Below are 19,693 nucleotides of genomic sequence, written 5' to 3' on the forward strand. Positions count from 1 at the left end.
ACCAATTGTATTTTGTAGGGGGTTTTTTTACATCTGTTTTCATCAGTAACAAGACTTCTAAAAATATAGTTCATACTTACTCCCTGTTTTCCTAAACATGTTTTTAAATCATGTACAATTAATAGAAGCTGATCATCTTTAGCTAAGAACTACAGTGTAAAATACGCAAAGTTTCCTTTCTTATTTAATAGGTATAGAATATATTCCCAAAGTGCCACCGACTACCTTTTAAGTATTTAATATATTTGTCATTTGGTCACCTGGCATGAAATGTCATCACCTTAGAGAGAAAACCACCAAAGGAATCACTCTCATTTACCACTCCTTTTTGTTAGAAGTGAATGGCCTGAAGAAACATAGCTTTACCAAAATTCATAGCTGGGACGAACTTCATCAAAATATGTCATCAGGTAGTAGAAATCTGTTCTACAGTTTTCAGATATAAACGACGTGAGATCTGTAACTGAACAGATTTCACCACTGTGTAGAAATCTATTCAGTATTAAGAAACCTATAGCTAGAGGTACCTGAGAACTAGAATTGTAATACTTCTAAATTAGCACTTTTAAAAATTCTCCACAAATTAGTTGAATGTAACTGCTAAAATAAGAATAGCTGTTGAGCTTATGAAACACTGAAATGCAGAAAATCCAGATATTTCAGAATATGCTGCTATTTTCAGGGATCAACTGAAAAAGCAGAAATACAAATTACTCAGAGAAAGGTTGGAGTTCTACTTGTGCACTGAAATTGTTAATATAGATCATATAAAATACAGCCTTTCTTTTTCTGTAGTCAACCACCGGTGATACTGCACAGTTTCAAAAATAATTATATTATGTATTTGTTTTGGAAGAATATGTATAAGATGTAAAATAAATACCACAAATTTGTAGAGTTTTCCCTATCCGAAATTTCACAAATAATTTATAATAGGTTATGTAAACTTAGGAACCTAAGAAGATCATTGCTGAAAAGAAAAACTATATCAGGACAATTAAGACAATTAATATTACAGATTGCCAAATGAGAAGCAATTATAATGCCAAAACAGCTTTGCACCTGGGAAGTAAACAGAATGATGCAAAAATCTAGTTTTCCAATTCCCTTGGAAACCACGAAATTCACCCTTTCTTCTTATTTTCACATACTTAAAAACTGCTAGGTTCCTAGCAGTCTTTATCATTACAGAAAAGTCCTTTTAAAACTTTTTGAAAAGTGCTTAGTTTCTGTGGAAAATATTATTGTTAAAACAACAAACATGCCTCATTTTGGAAACAAAGCTATAAGGCAAGATGGGAACTGTAACTCAGTTATCTGTGAGTGTTTTCTATGGTCAGGCTTCACAGGAAACATTGTCCAGCAGAGTGCAAAGTTTTACTGATGTACAGCTGCTCCTAAAAGCATCATGAGAACACTCCAACTCATAGATTAACCTAAAAGAGGAATGTATTAGATGTCTTGGCAGAACCTTTCTTAACATATTCAAACTGAAATATAATTGTGGGAAGAGCAACCCAAAGCATTTATTTCAGTCTGTCTGTTGCCAGAAGTAACTGCAATGAAGCAAGTTGTTGCAGCACTTAAGGACATACCGTCTTCCCAAGTAAGAGTTAAAGACTTATTTTAAAAAGTTGAAATAAATTTATCATTTTAGCAAAAGGAAGGGGACTGTAACAACCTACTGAAGTGCATTCTGTATGACTTCAAGAAAAATAATTATTCATATTCTATAATATCAATTAATTGAGATTATATACTTGATATAAATTATATTGGAAATTATTATATGTACATGGAGATGAAGGGAACCAGCAACTCAGCCTGTGATCTGCAAATTCCAACCGTCCCTAATCTTTTAAGTGTTACGTATTTAAGTTGCTTGTTTCTTTCTCCCTCTTTCTCTTCACAAAAGCCTAGATGACTTATTAAGATGTGGGGTCACCTTTGCAGCTAATATGGTGGTGGTGGACAAAGAAAGTACAATGAGTGCCGAGGAAGACTACATGGCAGATGCTAAGACTATTGTAAATGTTCAAACACTCTTCAGGTAAGACATTTTTGCAATCCATCTATACATCTTCATTAATCGTGAAATACTTAAGGCCTTTTGTACTCAGATAAGAAATTATTTTTTTTTCCTTTCTTCTACTGAAGTTTTCTCTTATACAAATTTGTGTCTTACATGGGCAAACCTTTTCCCACCCTGCTTAGCGATACATTCAGAGTATTGAGGTATTCTTCTGAGATCTCAGATGAAATTCTATGCACCCCAAAACTGGATGATCATTTTAAAAGTCAACTGTCAGGTTTGCAGGAAGGAAAAGAAAGCTACTCTTGAAGACTTAGGACTAAAGATAGTAGAGAAAAGAAATTTTTCCTCAGTGCAGCAGTCTTTCACAGTAATGCTAAAGCCAGTATGAAAAGCAGATCCTTCTAAAAGGTAAGCAAGGCATCACTATGAAGTTGGTAGTAAGTGTTCATATTTTGAATATTTAGTTTTGAACAAAAATTAGGTTTTTAGGCACATGTATGCAACATTACATATGACAACAACGTACTAAGAGTCACAAGGGAATAACTGAATACAGAGTGAAAAAACAATGAGTCTAGTAAAGAGGCTGAGAAGGCAGTGCTGTGATGAAGAGCTAAAGGAACTGAGATTTCCTGTTCTTTTCAGAACCTCTCCTGATTAAAGCCTCACTTTGTTTTAAATATCTTGTTTCAACAAGTACCAAAAGATACATGTCCCTTTAAACTGAAAAAAGTTCTTGTTTGCTTAAAAAACCAAAACAAAACCACACCAAAAAACCCCCGCACATGAAACAAAGCACACTATACAGTCAAATATGAAATGCCTCCCTGATTTGGGGCTTAAGCCTAGCACTTCCTGTTGTTCATTGTAATAAGACCTGGACAAAATGAAGTCCTTCCCTAGAGGATTCAGTATCCTTCAATATTGCTGCCTTTTTCTGTGTCAAGCCTTTCACATAAGACTGGAGTGAGGTGCATAGCCTTTTGAATCTGTCAGTGTTTTAGAAAACTGAGCTCATTAAAACACAAGTATTTCAATGGAGAGATTTTTTTTTTTTTAATGCAACCATGTGTGAGAATGCAGTTAAATACTGTTAGCATTTCTGCATGTGCTCAAAAGAAGCAAAAACTATGCTGCATGAGAAACTTTAGTTCGGTCTTTTTCTAACTTTGAGTTTTTGAATTTGTACCTGATAATAACACAGATGTGTGTGTTTCATAATCACACCTAAATTTAATTTAGAAACTATAATTGAACTTAATCTGTGCCTCATTCAAGTCTACTCTTAACCAAATTGTGCCTAAGTATCTCAGGTTTTGACGCACATCACTTAAGTTTTTCAGAAATATATTTTACCCCCAAATATAAAACAGAAAAATGAGTTGAATAAAAAGATAGAACTTACAAAGTACCAGCTGATTTTTCGCATACGTGTGTTCTACCTTGTAAAGAATACTAAAAAAAAAGAGAGAGAGAAAAAAAAGGTCATAGTACACTACATACCATAGGTATCCAACTAGAACTTACTATGTAATCATTCAGTTGTCTTGAACAATGCTTACAACTAGATGGCAGCTTTAACTCACGTATGAGCTATGTATCTGGTTCAGTATAATTTTAAGACTGCATGGTACTTTCTACAAATAACAAAAGAAATCAGAATAAATATATTGGTTTAAGACTTCACAATACTTTTTCAGAAAACTTTCTAAACTTTCACAAGTAGTGTATTTTATAATTTTTATCTAATTTTTTCCCTAGAACACGTACAATAATTTCACTGCATTTTTATATCATGTAAAAGTTGTAGAAATAAGTAAGCTTTGGGAAGAGGCATAAGGTAGTGGCATTTATGTGTCCTACAAAATAAACTACATTCATTGCACGAAGGTAAATAGTTTTGCAAATGAACTTTAAAAATATGTTTAAAGGTTTTTCATTACTTAATAATAGCTAATAATATCAGAAACTAATGAAGAAGAGGCTGGACATGGTGGAGAGCAACAGCACTTAACACAAACTGTAGTGTTAAAGAAGGATTTTAAACCACTGGAGTTTTGCTAATACATGCTGTTCTCAAAGATATCACATCAATGATGAAGATTCCACTTAAGTCGCACCAAGTGAAATCATTCAGAAGATACAGGCGACTCTAAACCGCATTGATTGACGCAGATCAGCTCACCTCATTAAGGGTTGTGGCCAGGCCTGAAAAGGTGGTGGAAGTGTGCTGCAGTACTGTTTGGCCCAGGTTGCCAGTTCTCATATACCTGTTCTGACATTATTCCCCAATTTACATAAATTAATAATTCTGCTTTGCCAGAAGCGTTCCCCCCTCACACACCTTAAAGATAAATGCGTTGTTTATAATGACAGGGTTATTGGAACCTTTGAGGCTAGAAACTCTTCCATACCAATTAAAACTGTGGCACAACACTATCTTATCTGACTTAATTACAGTTAAAAGGAGTAAAGAGGTGTGACTCAAATGGTCACACTGACTAAGAGAGTAAATCTTTAATCCTTTGGATAGGAAAGAACAACTTAGCATAGTTTAAAAGTACAAGGAGAAATTACTAGTTTTAGACTATGTCCTAGAGATGCTTTTCACTTTTTAATATGAAATATGAAGCCAACCACTGAGTCCCTATTGACAGTTATGAGTCCACCTCAGAAAAAGAGCAGGTTTCCTCAGGCAGTAGGTCTGTACTAGAAGGAGTGTTTGTATTTACTATTGCTTTCTATTAATTAATTGGTTAAAATGTTGGTGTTTGGGAGGCCCTATTTTTATTAGCTAACATCTAGAAGGCTGTTTCAAATACTGCAAGAAGCCTATTAACAGCAGTACACCTAACAAGTCAATAGTTTGGTATCTAGCAGTCAGCAGCAACTTATAGATAAACCAAATGAGGTGTTATGATGGCATTACATTGTTTTCTTGGTTTATCTTTTTGCTTCAGAAAAGAGCTAAGTGTATCTTTTGCTTGTCTGATTCCCAAGTACCAGTTCAACAGCAACCCATGTCTTCCATCAGGCTGATTAGGGCTTTTTCCGCCCCATCCAGTCCTTCTTTACCAGAATGGGATAGAAAAGAGGGATCTTTGCACAGAAGTAGCCTACTTCAGTGCTGAAAGCTTGCGGGCAGTGTGCCTTACACCCAGGGCAAAAGGCAATCTGGCCCTAACTAACTGGAAAGTCATTTCCCCTAATTCCTCTAAAAGGCACTCATAACTAAAATATGAGTTTTACCGATACCAGGTTTGAAACAGATTTCCTAATATAAATCAGTTTTCATATCTTGGTCATAAACTAAACCCATCTTTAACAGAAACCTAGTAACCTGCATTTTTTCTGAAAGTTGTATATTCTGTGTATTTTATCATTAGATCAGCTTTTAAATTCCTGTTACTCTTAGTTCTGAATGTTATATTGTTAGTTTTCAAATATGAATGCCTGTCCTTTAATACAGCAATACAACAAAATTTCCAGCCAGCAGAAGCTTAAGTAATTCTATGATAGAGAATTAATGCAGAGGAAATTTATTCTGCTTCTTCAGAACTTTAACACATTGGTTAAGCTACTTAGTAAGTACAAGTTCATACCTACAAGTGTGATACTATCAATATTTTTTTCAATTTTCATGAGCAGTTCACAGGTTTTTATAACACACAGCATACAAGTAAAGACGTACCACAGTTGCATCTCAAGGGTGTAGTTATGTATTTAATCTGTGCGTGTAGACTCCATTCCCCTAAGGACTTAATCTTTAGTAGGACACAGGTAGACTTTGTATAACAATACTGTGTCACTCAGAGTTTGTATCAAAGCCTGACTGTAACAGCTAAAGAGGTACAGAAATTTCTGAGCATGCACAATGCCTTTCAAACCATAGTGCACACAAATGGTCATTGTTAAGTGATTCACGTTCTCAGCCAGTTGCCAAGTCCATTTTTCCTTATATGATCGCATTTAATATGTGGTTATTCACAGGGACATGATAACTGCTAACATAAGAATGGCTAGCATTTCTACCATCATATGATCGTATGTTCAGAACATGATTGGAATCATGTGGTCATTACCAGTCTATGTTTTGGCATCAACAGACGTAGGAAAATGTATTGCAATAGCATGGCATTAACACATACTGACAGATAGTTTTGACATACGTTTCCCCACATTTAGGCTCTGCTTGAATTGCCTTTTCAGTGAAGTTCCTCCCTACAAAAATGAGGAAAAAAGACTAAAGTCTTGCAAAAAGGTACATTGGATTCCATTTGACAGTAACTTACTAAATGCAGCTTTCGAGAAAACCACTTTAATTTTTATCTGAATTAAACAGAAGCCACGTTAATGATGTCATTAGTACTACAATAATTATTGTCACATGTAAATAAGTACTTTCAGGGTCATCAGGACAGATTACAAATGCACATCTCATTTTCTGACACTAATCTGTAGAGGAAATACTCAAATAATAATCTCAGTTCTATTCCAAGTTGTTTAGTATTTGCATAGCATAAACTACAAATATCTATCTAGTTCTGTCTGAGGGCTGGGGAGGGGCTTTTTAGTCTGCTTCATGAAAAATCTGTGCAATTCAGCCAGATCAGAGTTAAACTTTCTTCACTGTTTTTTGTTATTGGAAGCCTGAATATATAACTTATAAATATTTTGTATATGTAAATATTTCAAAGTGAGAACATAAGTATACATAAGCATACATTTTCTCAGCAACTTAAATTGCTGAACTCGTGAGAAGTGTCAATTTTCATCTATGTTGCTCAGTCTGTGGACACAGAGCATATGAACAGAACTAAAAAAAAAAAAAAAATCAAATGGAAAGAGTACGTAAGCCAGTTCTAATAAAATGGTAGTTTACATGCAACCAGATACTAAAGTGCAAGCTATACATTTTTGCATTTTTTGTTGTTTCCTACAGATTTGTGTCATTTTAGAAGTTATTTAATAAAATCTCTGGCAATGAAATTAAGTGGTTCCTTTCTAGCATTAAAATATTTTATAAGCTCAACCTTCAAATGTATGTTTGCTTCTTTGTGAATTCTACAGAGAATGTTTCATAGCTTCCTCTGCTATTATACCAGCATTTCATTTTGCCAAAAAACACCACAGGTTTCAGGCACTTCATTAAAAGCATGGACATGAGCACAAGCTATAGCATTATGTAGAGCTTTATATTTGTGAATTATTATAATTAGAGGTATAACTGTTACATTCTTTTAAAATACAGGTTGTTCTCAAGCCTAAGCATTATCACAGAACTAACTCACCCAGCCAATATGAGATTCATGCAGTTCAGAGCCAAAGACTGCTATTCTCTTGCTCTATCCAAATTAGAAAAGGTAAGGTGATTTGCCTTCCCCACCCCCAATTTAAATGTTATAATTTTATCACTTTTTTCTGATTTTGTAACAATACTTTCAAAACAAGTGGACACAGTGAAATGATTTTATGGTTTCAGAGCTCATGTAAAAGATTATTTTTTCCAAATTCTACCCTCATTTAAGAATGAGGTTTGATTTGAGTTCCATCACTTTATAATATAATATTAATCCACCAACCCTCTGGACAGAGGTGGACACAATTTGCTCAAGGAAAATTGAATTTTTTTTGATAACTGAAAATTTAGACCTAATATGGTTTTCCAAGAGGCTGCCACAGGCAATTAATGTGGAAAATAATTGACTAAACACTTAAAATATATACAGCTTTTATTATAATGCATTTTTTATTCCAATTCACTTTAAAGGCACTATAATTACATATTCTGTATACATTTCCATGTATCTGCATGGGGTATTTGCGTTATTGCAACAGTTTGAGTACAGCAATTGTTCTCTGTCAAAGGGCAGTCCTTGTGGCGATAAGGATAGTAACACCACTTAACACTACTTAAAGGCTAGATAAAACCTTCATATTCTATACATGCTAGCGCATGTGTTGGCATTTTCAAGCTGTGGAACAGGGAGACTATATGGAGATAAGTTTAGTTTAATTTAATTTGCTTGTCCAAAGCACTATTGCTAAAACGTTAGATGGAGCATAGAAAGTAACTTTGTGCATCTGTTTAACTTGATAAATTCCAGGAGAAGACTCTCTCTCACAGATAATCTTAGTTGATAATCTGACCTACCTACCTCTGCAGTCCACAAAACTTACAGTATCACCTTTGTGATCTTTCAGGCCGTTTTCTGAGTTTATGAGAGTAAGACAAATAGCATCACTGTGCCAGTCTTCAAGATCTTTCACTCCAGTCACCTCTCTTTCCCCTTGCTATCAATCTAGACATTATTGGTAGGTTCTCTCGTGTAGCCTCCCAATCTCTTCACATCCGATATCTTACATATCTTAGCAAATCTGAATTTATGCTAAAATCATTATCATTATGCAGAATTAGCATATAATTTGCATTTCCTAGCTGTACAGTAAGTTTCCTAGATTTTGCGGATTTCAGATATTTCACTGAATTTCAGATATTTCACAATTTTCTGTATAGTGTTCACATAGTTAATTTTAATATATATTTAATGGAAACCAGCCTTTTCATACAAACTTATCTTCACAGGCCAGCTCCTAGTTTCTTACACAGGAATTGAATTCTGCAAAAATTCAGCATGCCTCGATGAGATAGGATAAGTATTAGAAGTCAATCTTTTGCTCAGTTGACTATCATGCTTACATTTCGACCACAAGATGTAAATATCTGGGTGATCTTTTGTGATTTGTTGACGTTTGCCTGAAATAGAATGAAGGCTTAATCTTGTTTAGGTAGTATTCTGATAAGCGCATAAAATGAAGAACTGTGAGGAAGCTAGACAAAAGCTGTTACACAAAGAGAGGAGCAGTTTGCAGTGGAAGGCACATCTTCATTTGGATTATGCTGATCCCGTTATCCATTAAGGTTTGCACCTGTGGCTCCTCCATTTTAGCACTCCCTCCCTCAATGGTGCCTTCAGGAAGAAGGAGCTGGAACTGGCTGGGATAATGCATTGTCAGTTTATTTAGGGCAACAAGTGCCAACAGCTGGATGGCGCCTTCAAGACTATGTTCCAGCCTAACTTAGTTCCTTGGTGTACTATAACTGACAGTGTTTGGTTTTTTTTTAAACATATTCCCTTAATCCAGTTTAGTGATACGGGAAGGTAAGAATAGTAATAGCTTTCCCAGTATGCGGTGTCTACAGTTGCTACTGGAATACTCCATTGCCTGTAGCCTGTCTACTTCAATGCAGTGAAACCAAGGTTTTTATCTCAGTTCTCTTTCTTGCTTTACATAGCGTCCTTCATTTTTCTAGTAAAGGTTCTGGAAATCATTAGAAATATTATAATTTCTTCCCTATCTTTATTAATTTATTGTATAAATGTAAAGTTGTGAATACAGGTTGGAAGCTGGACAGTTAATTAACTTCCCGTCCAAACTATGCTATGCTGAAATAGAGATAGATAAATTATCCTAAAGAAAGAACATCACCTTCATTGCTGTTGAAGTTGTCTGCTGTTGATATTTTCCACTCATTTAATCTTAACATTTGCAGGGAGCACTTCACAGGTGGTGCTGTAGTTCATTTGATGTTTCAGAACTCCCTCATGCAAAATGAAAGGCAATTAAAAACTCGAGTAAAAATTATCTGATGCAGTCAAATGTACAGTTGATTGTTATTTCTGCATTCAGCACCTCATTTTCAGAAAGACCACAAAAGTCAGGCAAGTTACCTTCAGGTAGCACTGAAACACACATGCAAAACTGACTTTTCAACCCAATGGGCTGCAGAAGAAAGATACGCAAATCAGAGAAGTCCATCTGCTGTTGCAGCTGCGACTTTCCTCATTTTAGACATAAATCTGAACACCAAACTCAGCACTGACATAGGAGAAAGCAATGGCCCTTGTACAACAGAAAAAAGGAAAAACAAAACACTCATGGTCTAAGCTTAAAACTTATGTTCTCCATTTGGCTTAGATAAGAAAAAAATGATGTAACCACTCCCTCTTTCTTGAAAGAAAGAGTTTAGAATGTTTTGGATAAGATTGACACTTTCGTTTTCTATGATTTTTTTTCCCCCCAAGTAAATATTGCAGGTGTTAACTGAAGGATAAAAATTCTAAATCTTTAAGTGATCATTTTAAAATATGTGCAAACTCCTATCTCTTTTAATCAAACCAATACCGTGATTTTGTATCTTCCATAGGGATAAGCATGTACATGTTAGGTGAGCAGAAATCTATCTGGGATAGCCCAGTATATTTGCAGTGGTATACACAAAGCCAAGCTGCTTTTTTCACCTTCAATTAAGGACAGAGCATGCTGTCCCCATTTGTTTTTAATATTGTTCAGGTTTTAAGCAGATTTGAAGTAGCATTAAGTAATAGCAAGCAGTAATGATATATGGGTTATAAAAAATAAATTGGTACCTCTAAATTGGTGTCTTATTTTAGATGGATCTCTAATGATTTACATCAGTTACAATTCTAAAACTGTATAAATAATTAGCATACACATTTGGCTGTTGAATTGGCAGGTTTTTAGAACGCTGTTCCAGATCAACAACAGAAAGTGAACTTGTATTTGCCAAAAAGGTAGAACAGAATCAATTAAGAACACATAGTGCAAAATATCGTAAACCATTCTAGAAGTGAAGTGTTATCAATCCAAAATCCCTTATGTCAAGAAAGGTACTGTAAAGAGGTTTCCATGCCCAGATTTCTGGTCAGTCATATCTGACATGGGCAACAACCACCATTTACCAAAACTAACAGTGAATCGAGTGTTCCCTGTAATAAGCCACTACCTATGTCACCTTTATATGTTCTCGCATGACCCCCAAACTCCCCACCCCCATATCCTTGTATGTTTATTAAAGCAACTTTGCATTGTTTGTATACAACAGTTAGAGCCTATCATGGCAGCTCCCATATTACTGTCTATATCAGAGGAGAATATATTAAATCAAGATGGGCCCTAGATCTCTTTCAGCCACTGACAGAGTGGCCAAAACAGGGCTTCAGGTTAGTATGGGGTTGGTACTTCGTTACCACTGGTATCATAGAATTAACGGTTAGGAAGGAACAGGTGTTTATTTAGAAATAGTAAAAAGATAAAACCATGATAAAGTGCCTTAAAAAGCATTTGATACAAATATAAATAGAGGTAGAAGAGAGGGAAATAAACTGAAAAGCTTATGAACTTGACCTTCTGGACAGATATTCTCTGGTATGCTGACAACATGCAAACCCAAAAGGAAATAATTAACTAACTTCAAATTAAATGGCCTATATGAAGGAAACACATGCTAAGAACTTTTCAAAACCACAAGTGTACACCTATTATTACTTAGAAAGAAAGCAGTAGGAATTCTGAACTTCATGACTTGAGCAAAGCCACAAATATAGGAAGACTGAGCATGAAGTAAAGATCTCCATCTATTAGTAGCTGTGTCTTAAAATGTCATCTATATATGTGAAGTTCTACAGGATGCAATCATACCATGACCTTTTATTTATGTTCCTAGAAATGATCTATGATTTTCTTTAAGTAGTTATATCCCCTTCCTCAGTAATTCCAAAAAGTGTCAGGGAATGACCTGCTGGGCATCACACTTATCATGAAATAAAACTGCTGGGGCATTCTGGCACATTTCTGGCTTCTGCATCCACAGTATTCTCTGGGAATCAAATAACTCTGCAAGTAATAAAGCAGAACTCAATGCAAAGTGCCTGAGTAAAAACTGTATTTCTCACAAATGTCTTTTAAGCGAGAATAAAAAAAAAGGCAAGCCTGTAACAAGAGATGAAAGGAAACAATATAAGAAATTTAAAATCAAAGGAGAGAATAAACTTCTGAGTTTCCATGTTAAAATAAAACAAATAGGAACATCCTTATGTATATCATCAGAATTTTGGATAAGAATCAAATTAATCCCCAAATATCTCTTGCCTTATCTCTCCTTTCTTGGCACAAAACCAGAATCTGCTGCAAATTTCTCTAAAGAGATGGAAGGATAAACATAATACCTCAGTCACATGATAGGAGGATAGTCACTTCACAGCCAGTTCCCTATAAAATATTTTATGGCATGAATCTAAAAGGATTTAACATAATGTATGTTATAATATGCATGTAGCTTTAATTTTGAGGTATTTGTTGTAAAACAAATCTGACAATCTTCCATAATTCTCACACAGGTTTTTATTCTCAATAACAATTGAAGAAAAATATCTTGTACTTTGTTTGACCGCACTGAAAGAAAAGCACTCAAATATATGAGATCGAACTACAAAAGAAATACATAAGTTCTTGTTTCTGTGGCTTACACCAGTAAGCACAGTGGTGTGCTTACCTAAGTAAAGTGCTCTTTGTACAATTACGGTACTTTCTTCTTCAACTGTCAGAAGTACGCAACTTGCTGGAAACACCCCTTTGCTGCTCAGCCATCAAAGCACACGTGTGTGCATATTTGCATGGGAAAGCATGAATGTATATGTATGTATATATTTCTCATGGAGAAGAAAATCTAATACAAGCCAGTAGTATTTGGTCAGAACATAGAGAATGTTTGGAATAAAAAAAACCCTGAAATAATTATATTTCCTTAAAAATTTTGAAACCCCTTTAATCTGAAGAGATTGACAGAGGTGACATTTTATAAAGGACAGATTAATGTCATATTTTTAAGAGTTATTTGCTGTGTATTTTTATCTGGAGAGGAAATTCTTTTTTGTGTGACATCTTTTTCGGCTTCACTCATGCAAAGCCACAGAAATCAACAGGTGCAACCAGACTATCCAACAACGACAAACAGGGCTGAATGTTGCTGTTCAACAAAACCATGAGTTCAAGCAGACTGCTCATTTGCATATCACAGAATCAGAGCGTGGTTAGGGTTGGAAGGGACCTCTGGAGGTCATCTTGCCCAAGGCCCCTGCTCAGGCAGGGCCACCTAGAGCCAGTTGCCCAGGATGATGTCCGGAGGGCTTTTAATTATCACCAAAGAGGGAGACTCCGCAACCTCCCTGGGCAACCTGTGCCAGTGCTCAGTCACTCTCACTGTAAAAATGTGTTTCCTAACATTCCAAAGGAACTGACTGTGTTTCAGCTGGTGCCCATTGCCTCTTGTCCTGTCCCCTAGGCACCACTGAAAGAGCCTGGCTCTGTCTTCTCTACACCCTCCCTTCAGGTATTTATACACATTGATGAGATCCTCCCCAAGCCTACTGTTCTCTGGGCTAAACAGTCCCAGCTCTCTCTCAGCCTTTCCTCATAGGAGAGATGCTCCAGTCCCTTGATCATCTTAGTGGTGCTTTTCTGGCCTACCTCCCGTAGCTCCATCTCTCCTTGTACTGGGGAGCTCAGAACTGGACACAGTACTCCAGGTGTGGCCTTACCAGTGCTGAGTAGAGGGGAAGAATCACCTTCCTCAACCTGCTGGCAGCACTCCTGCTAATGCTGCCCAGGACACCAGTAGTCTTCTTTGCCACAAAGGCACATTGCTGGCTCATGTTCAACTTGGTGTCCACCAGGACCTGCAGGGTCTTTTCTGCCAAGCTGCTTGCCAGTCAGTCAGTCCCCAGCATGTACTACTGCATATATGTGGTGGATATAAGTGTCTCAGTTCCAAGACATGTAACATTTCTGTACTTTGATAACACATCTTATTCTTCATGACATCTCTGAACTGCAAGCTTGATATTTCCTCTCTTCTTAAAATAACAAAAATCACTTCCAACCTGTAGTTTTACTCTCTGATAACCAAAGGAATAGGAATCACATTGTGGTGTGATTCCTCTGCAAGTGAGATATGATAAGAAAAAGGCATAACTACAGTTATGTTTTTCTGCATCCCTTCCTCAGAAGCATCAGAGCACTCCATGTCTGATCTCCTCTCACATCCTCACATTCACTAAAATACCATTTCTTCCCTTTTGCATCATGTTCCTGTTCCTAGTAGACTTTCTGAACCTGAATGAGAGTCCACTGTCAGCACCAAGGAATTGGAGCAAGAATAACAAGAGCTTTGCTCTAAGCACAGTTGAAATCCCTCAATCATTTTTAACATGATCTGGTACAATATGCCTATGCGATTTGAGATGTGATGATTGAAACAACATAGGCATTAAACAAAATCTTTCAACCTGAAAAACTGTAAGTACTGAACAAAGATGCTACGTATTTGTAGAAAGAAACTATATTCAGAGTAAAGGGATTTTACACTTTTGACCTCTTTCAAGGTAACATCAATTTGATGTTTTTATTATAGTCCTTCCAAAACCAGCACTAAAAATATGTTCTATTTTTTAATTCCTTAACAGAAAGAGCGGGAGAAGGGATCTAATCTGGCATTTATGTTTCGACTGCCCTTCGCTGCTGGCAGGGTTTTCAGCATCAGTATGTTGGATACGCTGCTTTATCAGGTACTATGGACAATCATGTGACTTATCTTAACACAGACATGCGTTGTTACTACCTATTTTATTGTACTTAATTGTTAGATGACCCTGTTTTCCTACATGTAAGCCATTAATGTGAGTGTCTGTACCAGGAACAATCAAAGGCAAAAGATAATGGAGCATGTTCCACATGACAGTACTAGCTCAGTTATCAACCCAAAAATCACTCAGTATTTGCGCAAATTCTGTTGTTAAACAACATAATACTGTTTGGGAACCTCTCCACAGTCAAATAAGTGGGATAGTTTTGATAAGGCCTACAGAAAATACAGATTATACAGACTAATAATGCTTGTACTCTGCAACAAAAAGGCAGTGCCCATTCCCACGAAGTAGTGTCTCTAACCACAAAAATCAACAGAATTACTTTTATGAGTAATGTATCAGTCATCTGCACTTGCTGATAGAGGCCTCAATTACTTCATTGTGTCCTGTCCTCTTACTCATGTCGACTAGACCTCCAGATGACCAGTCATCATATCTTAAAGTAACCCATTCTGGCCCTAACAAGAAATATATGCAGTGGTTACAAAGAAACAGTGGGGGAAGAAAAGGCAGCACTGAACCTTGTTGCCCAAGAATCCAGGACAGATCTCCTCATGCAAAAAGAAGTGATGACAGTCAGTGGGGATAAGGGAAGGGCAACAGCCTCAGACACTTGAAGAAACATATCAGAATATATGAGGTCAGGACAAATGAAAGTAGTAGTTGCTGGTCTCAGGGTGGAAAAAGAGAATATTGCCCTCGCTCCTCAGCAATGACCACCTTTCTGCACACCCTGATACATCAGGATGCCCAAGCAGCAGCCTCCAGCACTAGCCTTCAAGGATCTAGCTACGCAGAATAAGCAGCAACACCACCATGGCCCGTGTAGTCCGCTTACCTAAGCAGCTACCTACTTTGCCTATACCTAGAGGTAGCCTGTGGATGCTTTTGTATTCAGGCACTAAACATTCTTCTGGGGAAATTAGTTTACTTGGTAATTTGGTGCACGAAAGTTGTTCTTCCATCTCAATTCTACTTCCAAATAAATTCCCTGAAGGCAAATTCATTATAAATAGAAAAATTCTTGGAGCTAAACTTTTCTCAAGAAGTCATTAATATATAAAACAGTCATGTATATGGACAGGTACCAAAAGCAGATAAGCCAGCAGATGTGAAGCCATTTATCAAATTCTAGATGTTTTAGAAATAATTGTATTTGCTTATAAAACATGTTTTTAATCATGTCCCAGAATATCAACATCATATATGGCAAAATTAAAAAAAAAAAGTAGATTAAGACACCTATATAGAAACAGATCTGTCATCATCAACTCCTGCCAGCACATAAGTAACTTCAATATTTTGTATTTGCTCCTAGACATGATCAGTCATGCTATGATTTGACAGAGTAAAACCATTCACCAGAAAAGTGTTTAAAACAGAAAACCCCACACACTCATTCTCACTCAAATTCCACCCATTCTTTCTTTGAACTCCTACTGCTCAGGTGAACTGTCATTTTTCTAGAATTATCTTTCTTATTCCACGTAACAAATACTATGACAACAAGTCCTCTCTGTTCTTTTTCATGGTCTCATCCTTTTCTCTATGACATCTTTTTCTTCTGCATACAGAGTAAATGACATGGGAAACAGCAGGATTCATCTGGTGCTTCCTATTTTAGTTCAAAAGAAAAGCCTTTGAATTATCTTTAGGACACTGACTGAAAAATGGATACTTGGTCTGGCAAATCCTTATGAATACACTTGGTAATCTAATGATAATTCCATAGTATAAATCATGCAGCCAAGATAACAAATAAGTGAAGGTTACACAAACTTTTGTTCTTTTCAAGAAGATGCTCATTGGCATTTACCCCGTCACAACTAGAAGATTACGAGTACAAAAATTAAAACAGTTGAACCACTATGTATCAAATTAAATCTGTCTAGCTTCTGAGTTTAAACAAATTCAGATGCTATAACTCTAAAGGATTTATATAACATGTTTGTAAGGTATTTCTTTATTAAAACCTATTTGCTAGCTCCGTATTTACATTAAGCCAAAAGAGCTAATTGCAAGTTGTGTTTCGACAAGGACTGATAGCCTGCTTTGAATGCTTCCCTACTACACCTAAGAAGAAGTGGCAATGAACAGTCCTACCACAGTTAGCAGAGCACCCACCTGGCCCTCTGATTCCAGCAGCCCAACTCATAAGGATGAGAAATATTTGTGATTTTAGGTGATCTAATGTCTGTTCCTGGTCTTAGCCTACACTTCTACATTTAGCTTAATTTCTATCTTTCAACCAATCAGCAAAACACTTCTGTTAGCAGAGCAACAAGCCTGACCTGAGATAAGGCAGATCAACCCTAAAAAAAAAAAATAATAGATGGACTGGCAAAGGCAAATGACTCGTTTGAACTAAAATAATAGCAGTCTCACGTTAGTATTACCCACTACTCAGTACTGCAGACCCATCTAACATATGACAGCATTTCTTTTACACAGAAGAGTTCATTATTATAATTTCACACCTAATAAGGCTAACGCCTTACTTCCATTGATCTTAGATCTACATTCATCTTCGCTTTCATGCTGCCTTATTATGCCTTAGTCTCTTTGAATCCTGTATGTAGATTGCATGCATATGCAGAATCAAATAAGAAAACTTATTTTATGTAAGTAGATTCAGCACAAAGAAAGGGATAGCTATTTCTACAGTGATCAGGATACTTAAAAGATAAAGAGATTGATTGTAAACACAGATGTACAATTTCTTTCAAATTAACATGTGGTGCTAATCGTTACCTGCTCATCTGTTCATTAAAGCTTTTTTCTTTCTTTTCCATCTCTCCTGTTAAAAATCTTGCAGTCATTTGTGAAAGATTATATGATTTCTATCACAAGACTTCTGCTGGGACTTGATACCACACCAGGATCTGGGTTTCTTTGTTCTGTAAGTTAAAAAAAAAAAAAAAAATTACTACAGAGTACCAGAGAAGATTCTGTACTGTCTGCAAAATACCTCTACTTTCTTTGTACGGCACTTCCTTTTGTGAAAGTCCAAGAAAGGCCATCTGTTTCCTTTTTCACCAGGGGAGAAGCCAAGAAAATTGGATAGAAAACATACCCATTTTTAGTTACTTCCATAGCACCCCCACACCCCCAAAACCACAATACATTCTATAAAGCACAAAGGAATAGGAAAGGCAGGAAAACACAGGAAAAGAGCATTTTATAGGAAATAGCAATGGCAGTTCAGCAAAAAATTTAAAAATTAAGTATATAAAAAGAACACGAAGCACTACCTATATTGTACAGCCTGCCTAGCGCTTACACACAGTGCTATTCCACAACACCCTTTTCCATCATAGGCAATGAAGGACAGAACTGGATTTTTCATAAAGATAAGATGCATTAAATAGCTTCAGTTTAGGTGTCAAAGTTCAAAAGTCATCTTGTTATGTACATCAATATTCCCTAATGCAGAGTTTATTTTTAATACCTATTTTTATATGTATACACACAGACGCATAAAAAATAAAACCATAAAAATTTATTTTTTATTAAAAATAGTCCCCCCTTTCTGTTTTCTTCCACACCCATCATACTGCAGGTGGCAAACAGATAAATAGAAGTTATTTACGAGTTGCTTTCTGGGGAACTATAAAGAATTGCAGGATGTTGTTCTCAAAAAGGAAGTTACCAATGATGGTTTAAGAAAGTTGTTTAAATAAAAAACAATTATGGATTTGTTGGTCAATCATTAAGCTTTGTTACAGTGAATGTAAGACTGTTGAATCTCTGAAAAGAGAGAATATCACATATCTTGAAATAAAGCTAGTGTAATAGTAATGAAATACTTAAGATTCATTAAAGACTCTCTTATGCCATTTATACTTAGTGTATTACTTTCCTCCCACTTGCTTCTCCGCAGATATTCAGCCTGCAGTCTAGCGAACAGTTATCTGGCTGCATTCAAAATACTTGTGCGTTCTTCAGTCTGTCCATCACCAGTTTCTTACTGCTGCCAATATTTAGTTCATTCTCTTGTATTTTAGTCAGATATGAACGCTGGATGAAGGATGCCATATAAGTTTTTAAGTAATTTTAAAACAAGAACAGAATTAATTTCACAAAGCTGAACCATTTGCACTGCAATGTCTCCCAAACAGGGAGAGAACAAAAGAAACATTATCTACAAACTCAATAGCAGTTCCAGATTTGTTGTGGAGCAAAGGTGCAATACTGCAATATGATCATTACAAGCTAGTGTTTAGTTTTATCAAGAGCGGTTTAGTGAACAAGTGATAACCCCTCAAGAGTTAAAAGTCCTCCTTCCTATTATTATTTGTTCAGATGAAAATCACAGAAGAGGATCTATGGATTAGGACATATGCCAGACTATATCAGAAACTTTGTTCTTCTACAGGAGACATTCCAATTGGAGTCTACAGGACAGAATCCCAAAAGCTTACAACATCTGAGGTACGTCAGTTTACTATACTTTTCTTTGGATTTGATTACAGAGTACACAACATTCTTTGGTCCTCACAAGAATGGGAACCACTTATTTATATTGTGAATGCCATATCTGCAAATGCACAGAATTCCAATAACCCACTGAAGGTCTCCCTCTGCTGGCATGTATATGGTCACATATGTATATGGTCAGGGCTCACATTTAGCCCCAGACTGCACGAATACCTAGAGCCAGTCTACATACTGACTTTCATTCCTGTGCTCAGCTGCAGAGAACTGACTGACTGAAGACAAGGGGCAGCTCAGGCACAGATAGGATAGGCTGGGATAGTTAGCTCTAGTCTGAACTTGCATGTGATGAATAAAGGCAGTATCATTACAAGGTGTATGACCAGGTCCTGTATCAGGTGTGACAAGAGTGTCAACACTATATCTCAAAAGAGGTGGCATTTCAGTATTCACATGAATTTCTAACTAGAAATGAGCAAAAAGAGCATAAATTAATGTTATTAAAAGTATTGTGGGATTTCTCTAAATTTAGCTGCCAAACAGTGGTAATTTTTTGTACATATGTATTTATCTGTCTGCCATATAAATGTATACATTTCTCCCCATATATATAAAGAATGACAAAAATACTTTTTCCTGATTATTTAACATACATTTTTTTGTTTGTGCAGCTTTTATTTCTGTCATGTATAAGCCATTTGTCTACGTGACCATT

At 36.1% G+C, this 19,693-nt stretch overlaps 1 protein-coding gene across 4 annotated transcripts in view; it reads left to right on the top strand.

The window, feature by feature from the left end:
* The window catches only part of KCNT2 (potassium sodium-activated channel subfamily T member 2), a 157,987-nt gene that overhangs the window by 119,126 nt on the left and 19,168 nt on the right, over positions 1 to 19,693 (top strand). For all 4 annotated transcript variants that reach the window (XM_087733437.1, XM_087733438.1, XM_087733439.1 and 1 more), the window contains 5 exons: positions 1,916 to 2,050; positions 7,287 to 7,398; positions 14,362 to 14,463; positions 17,360 to 17,443; positions 18,847 to 18,975. In XM_087733437.1, coding sequence (XP_087589563.1) covers positions 1,916 to 2,050; positions 7,287 to 7,398; positions 14,362 to 14,463; positions 17,360 to 17,443; positions 18,847 to 18,975 — 562 coding nt within the window. The remainder of the gene's footprint in view (positions 1 to 1,915; positions 2,051 to 7,286; positions 7,399 to 14,361; positions 14,464 to 17,359; positions 17,444 to 18,846; positions 18,976 to 19,693) is intronic.

This window comes from Nipponia nippon, unplaced genomic scaffold (assembly GCF_047370975.1).
Source record: "Nipponia nippon isolate SJK-2023a ecotype South Korea unplaced genomic scaffold, ASM4737097v1 scaffold_5, whole genome shotgun sequence".
Lineage (NCBI taxonomy): Eukaryota > Metazoa > Chordata > Aves > Pelecaniformes > Threskiornithidae > Nipponia > Nipponia nippon.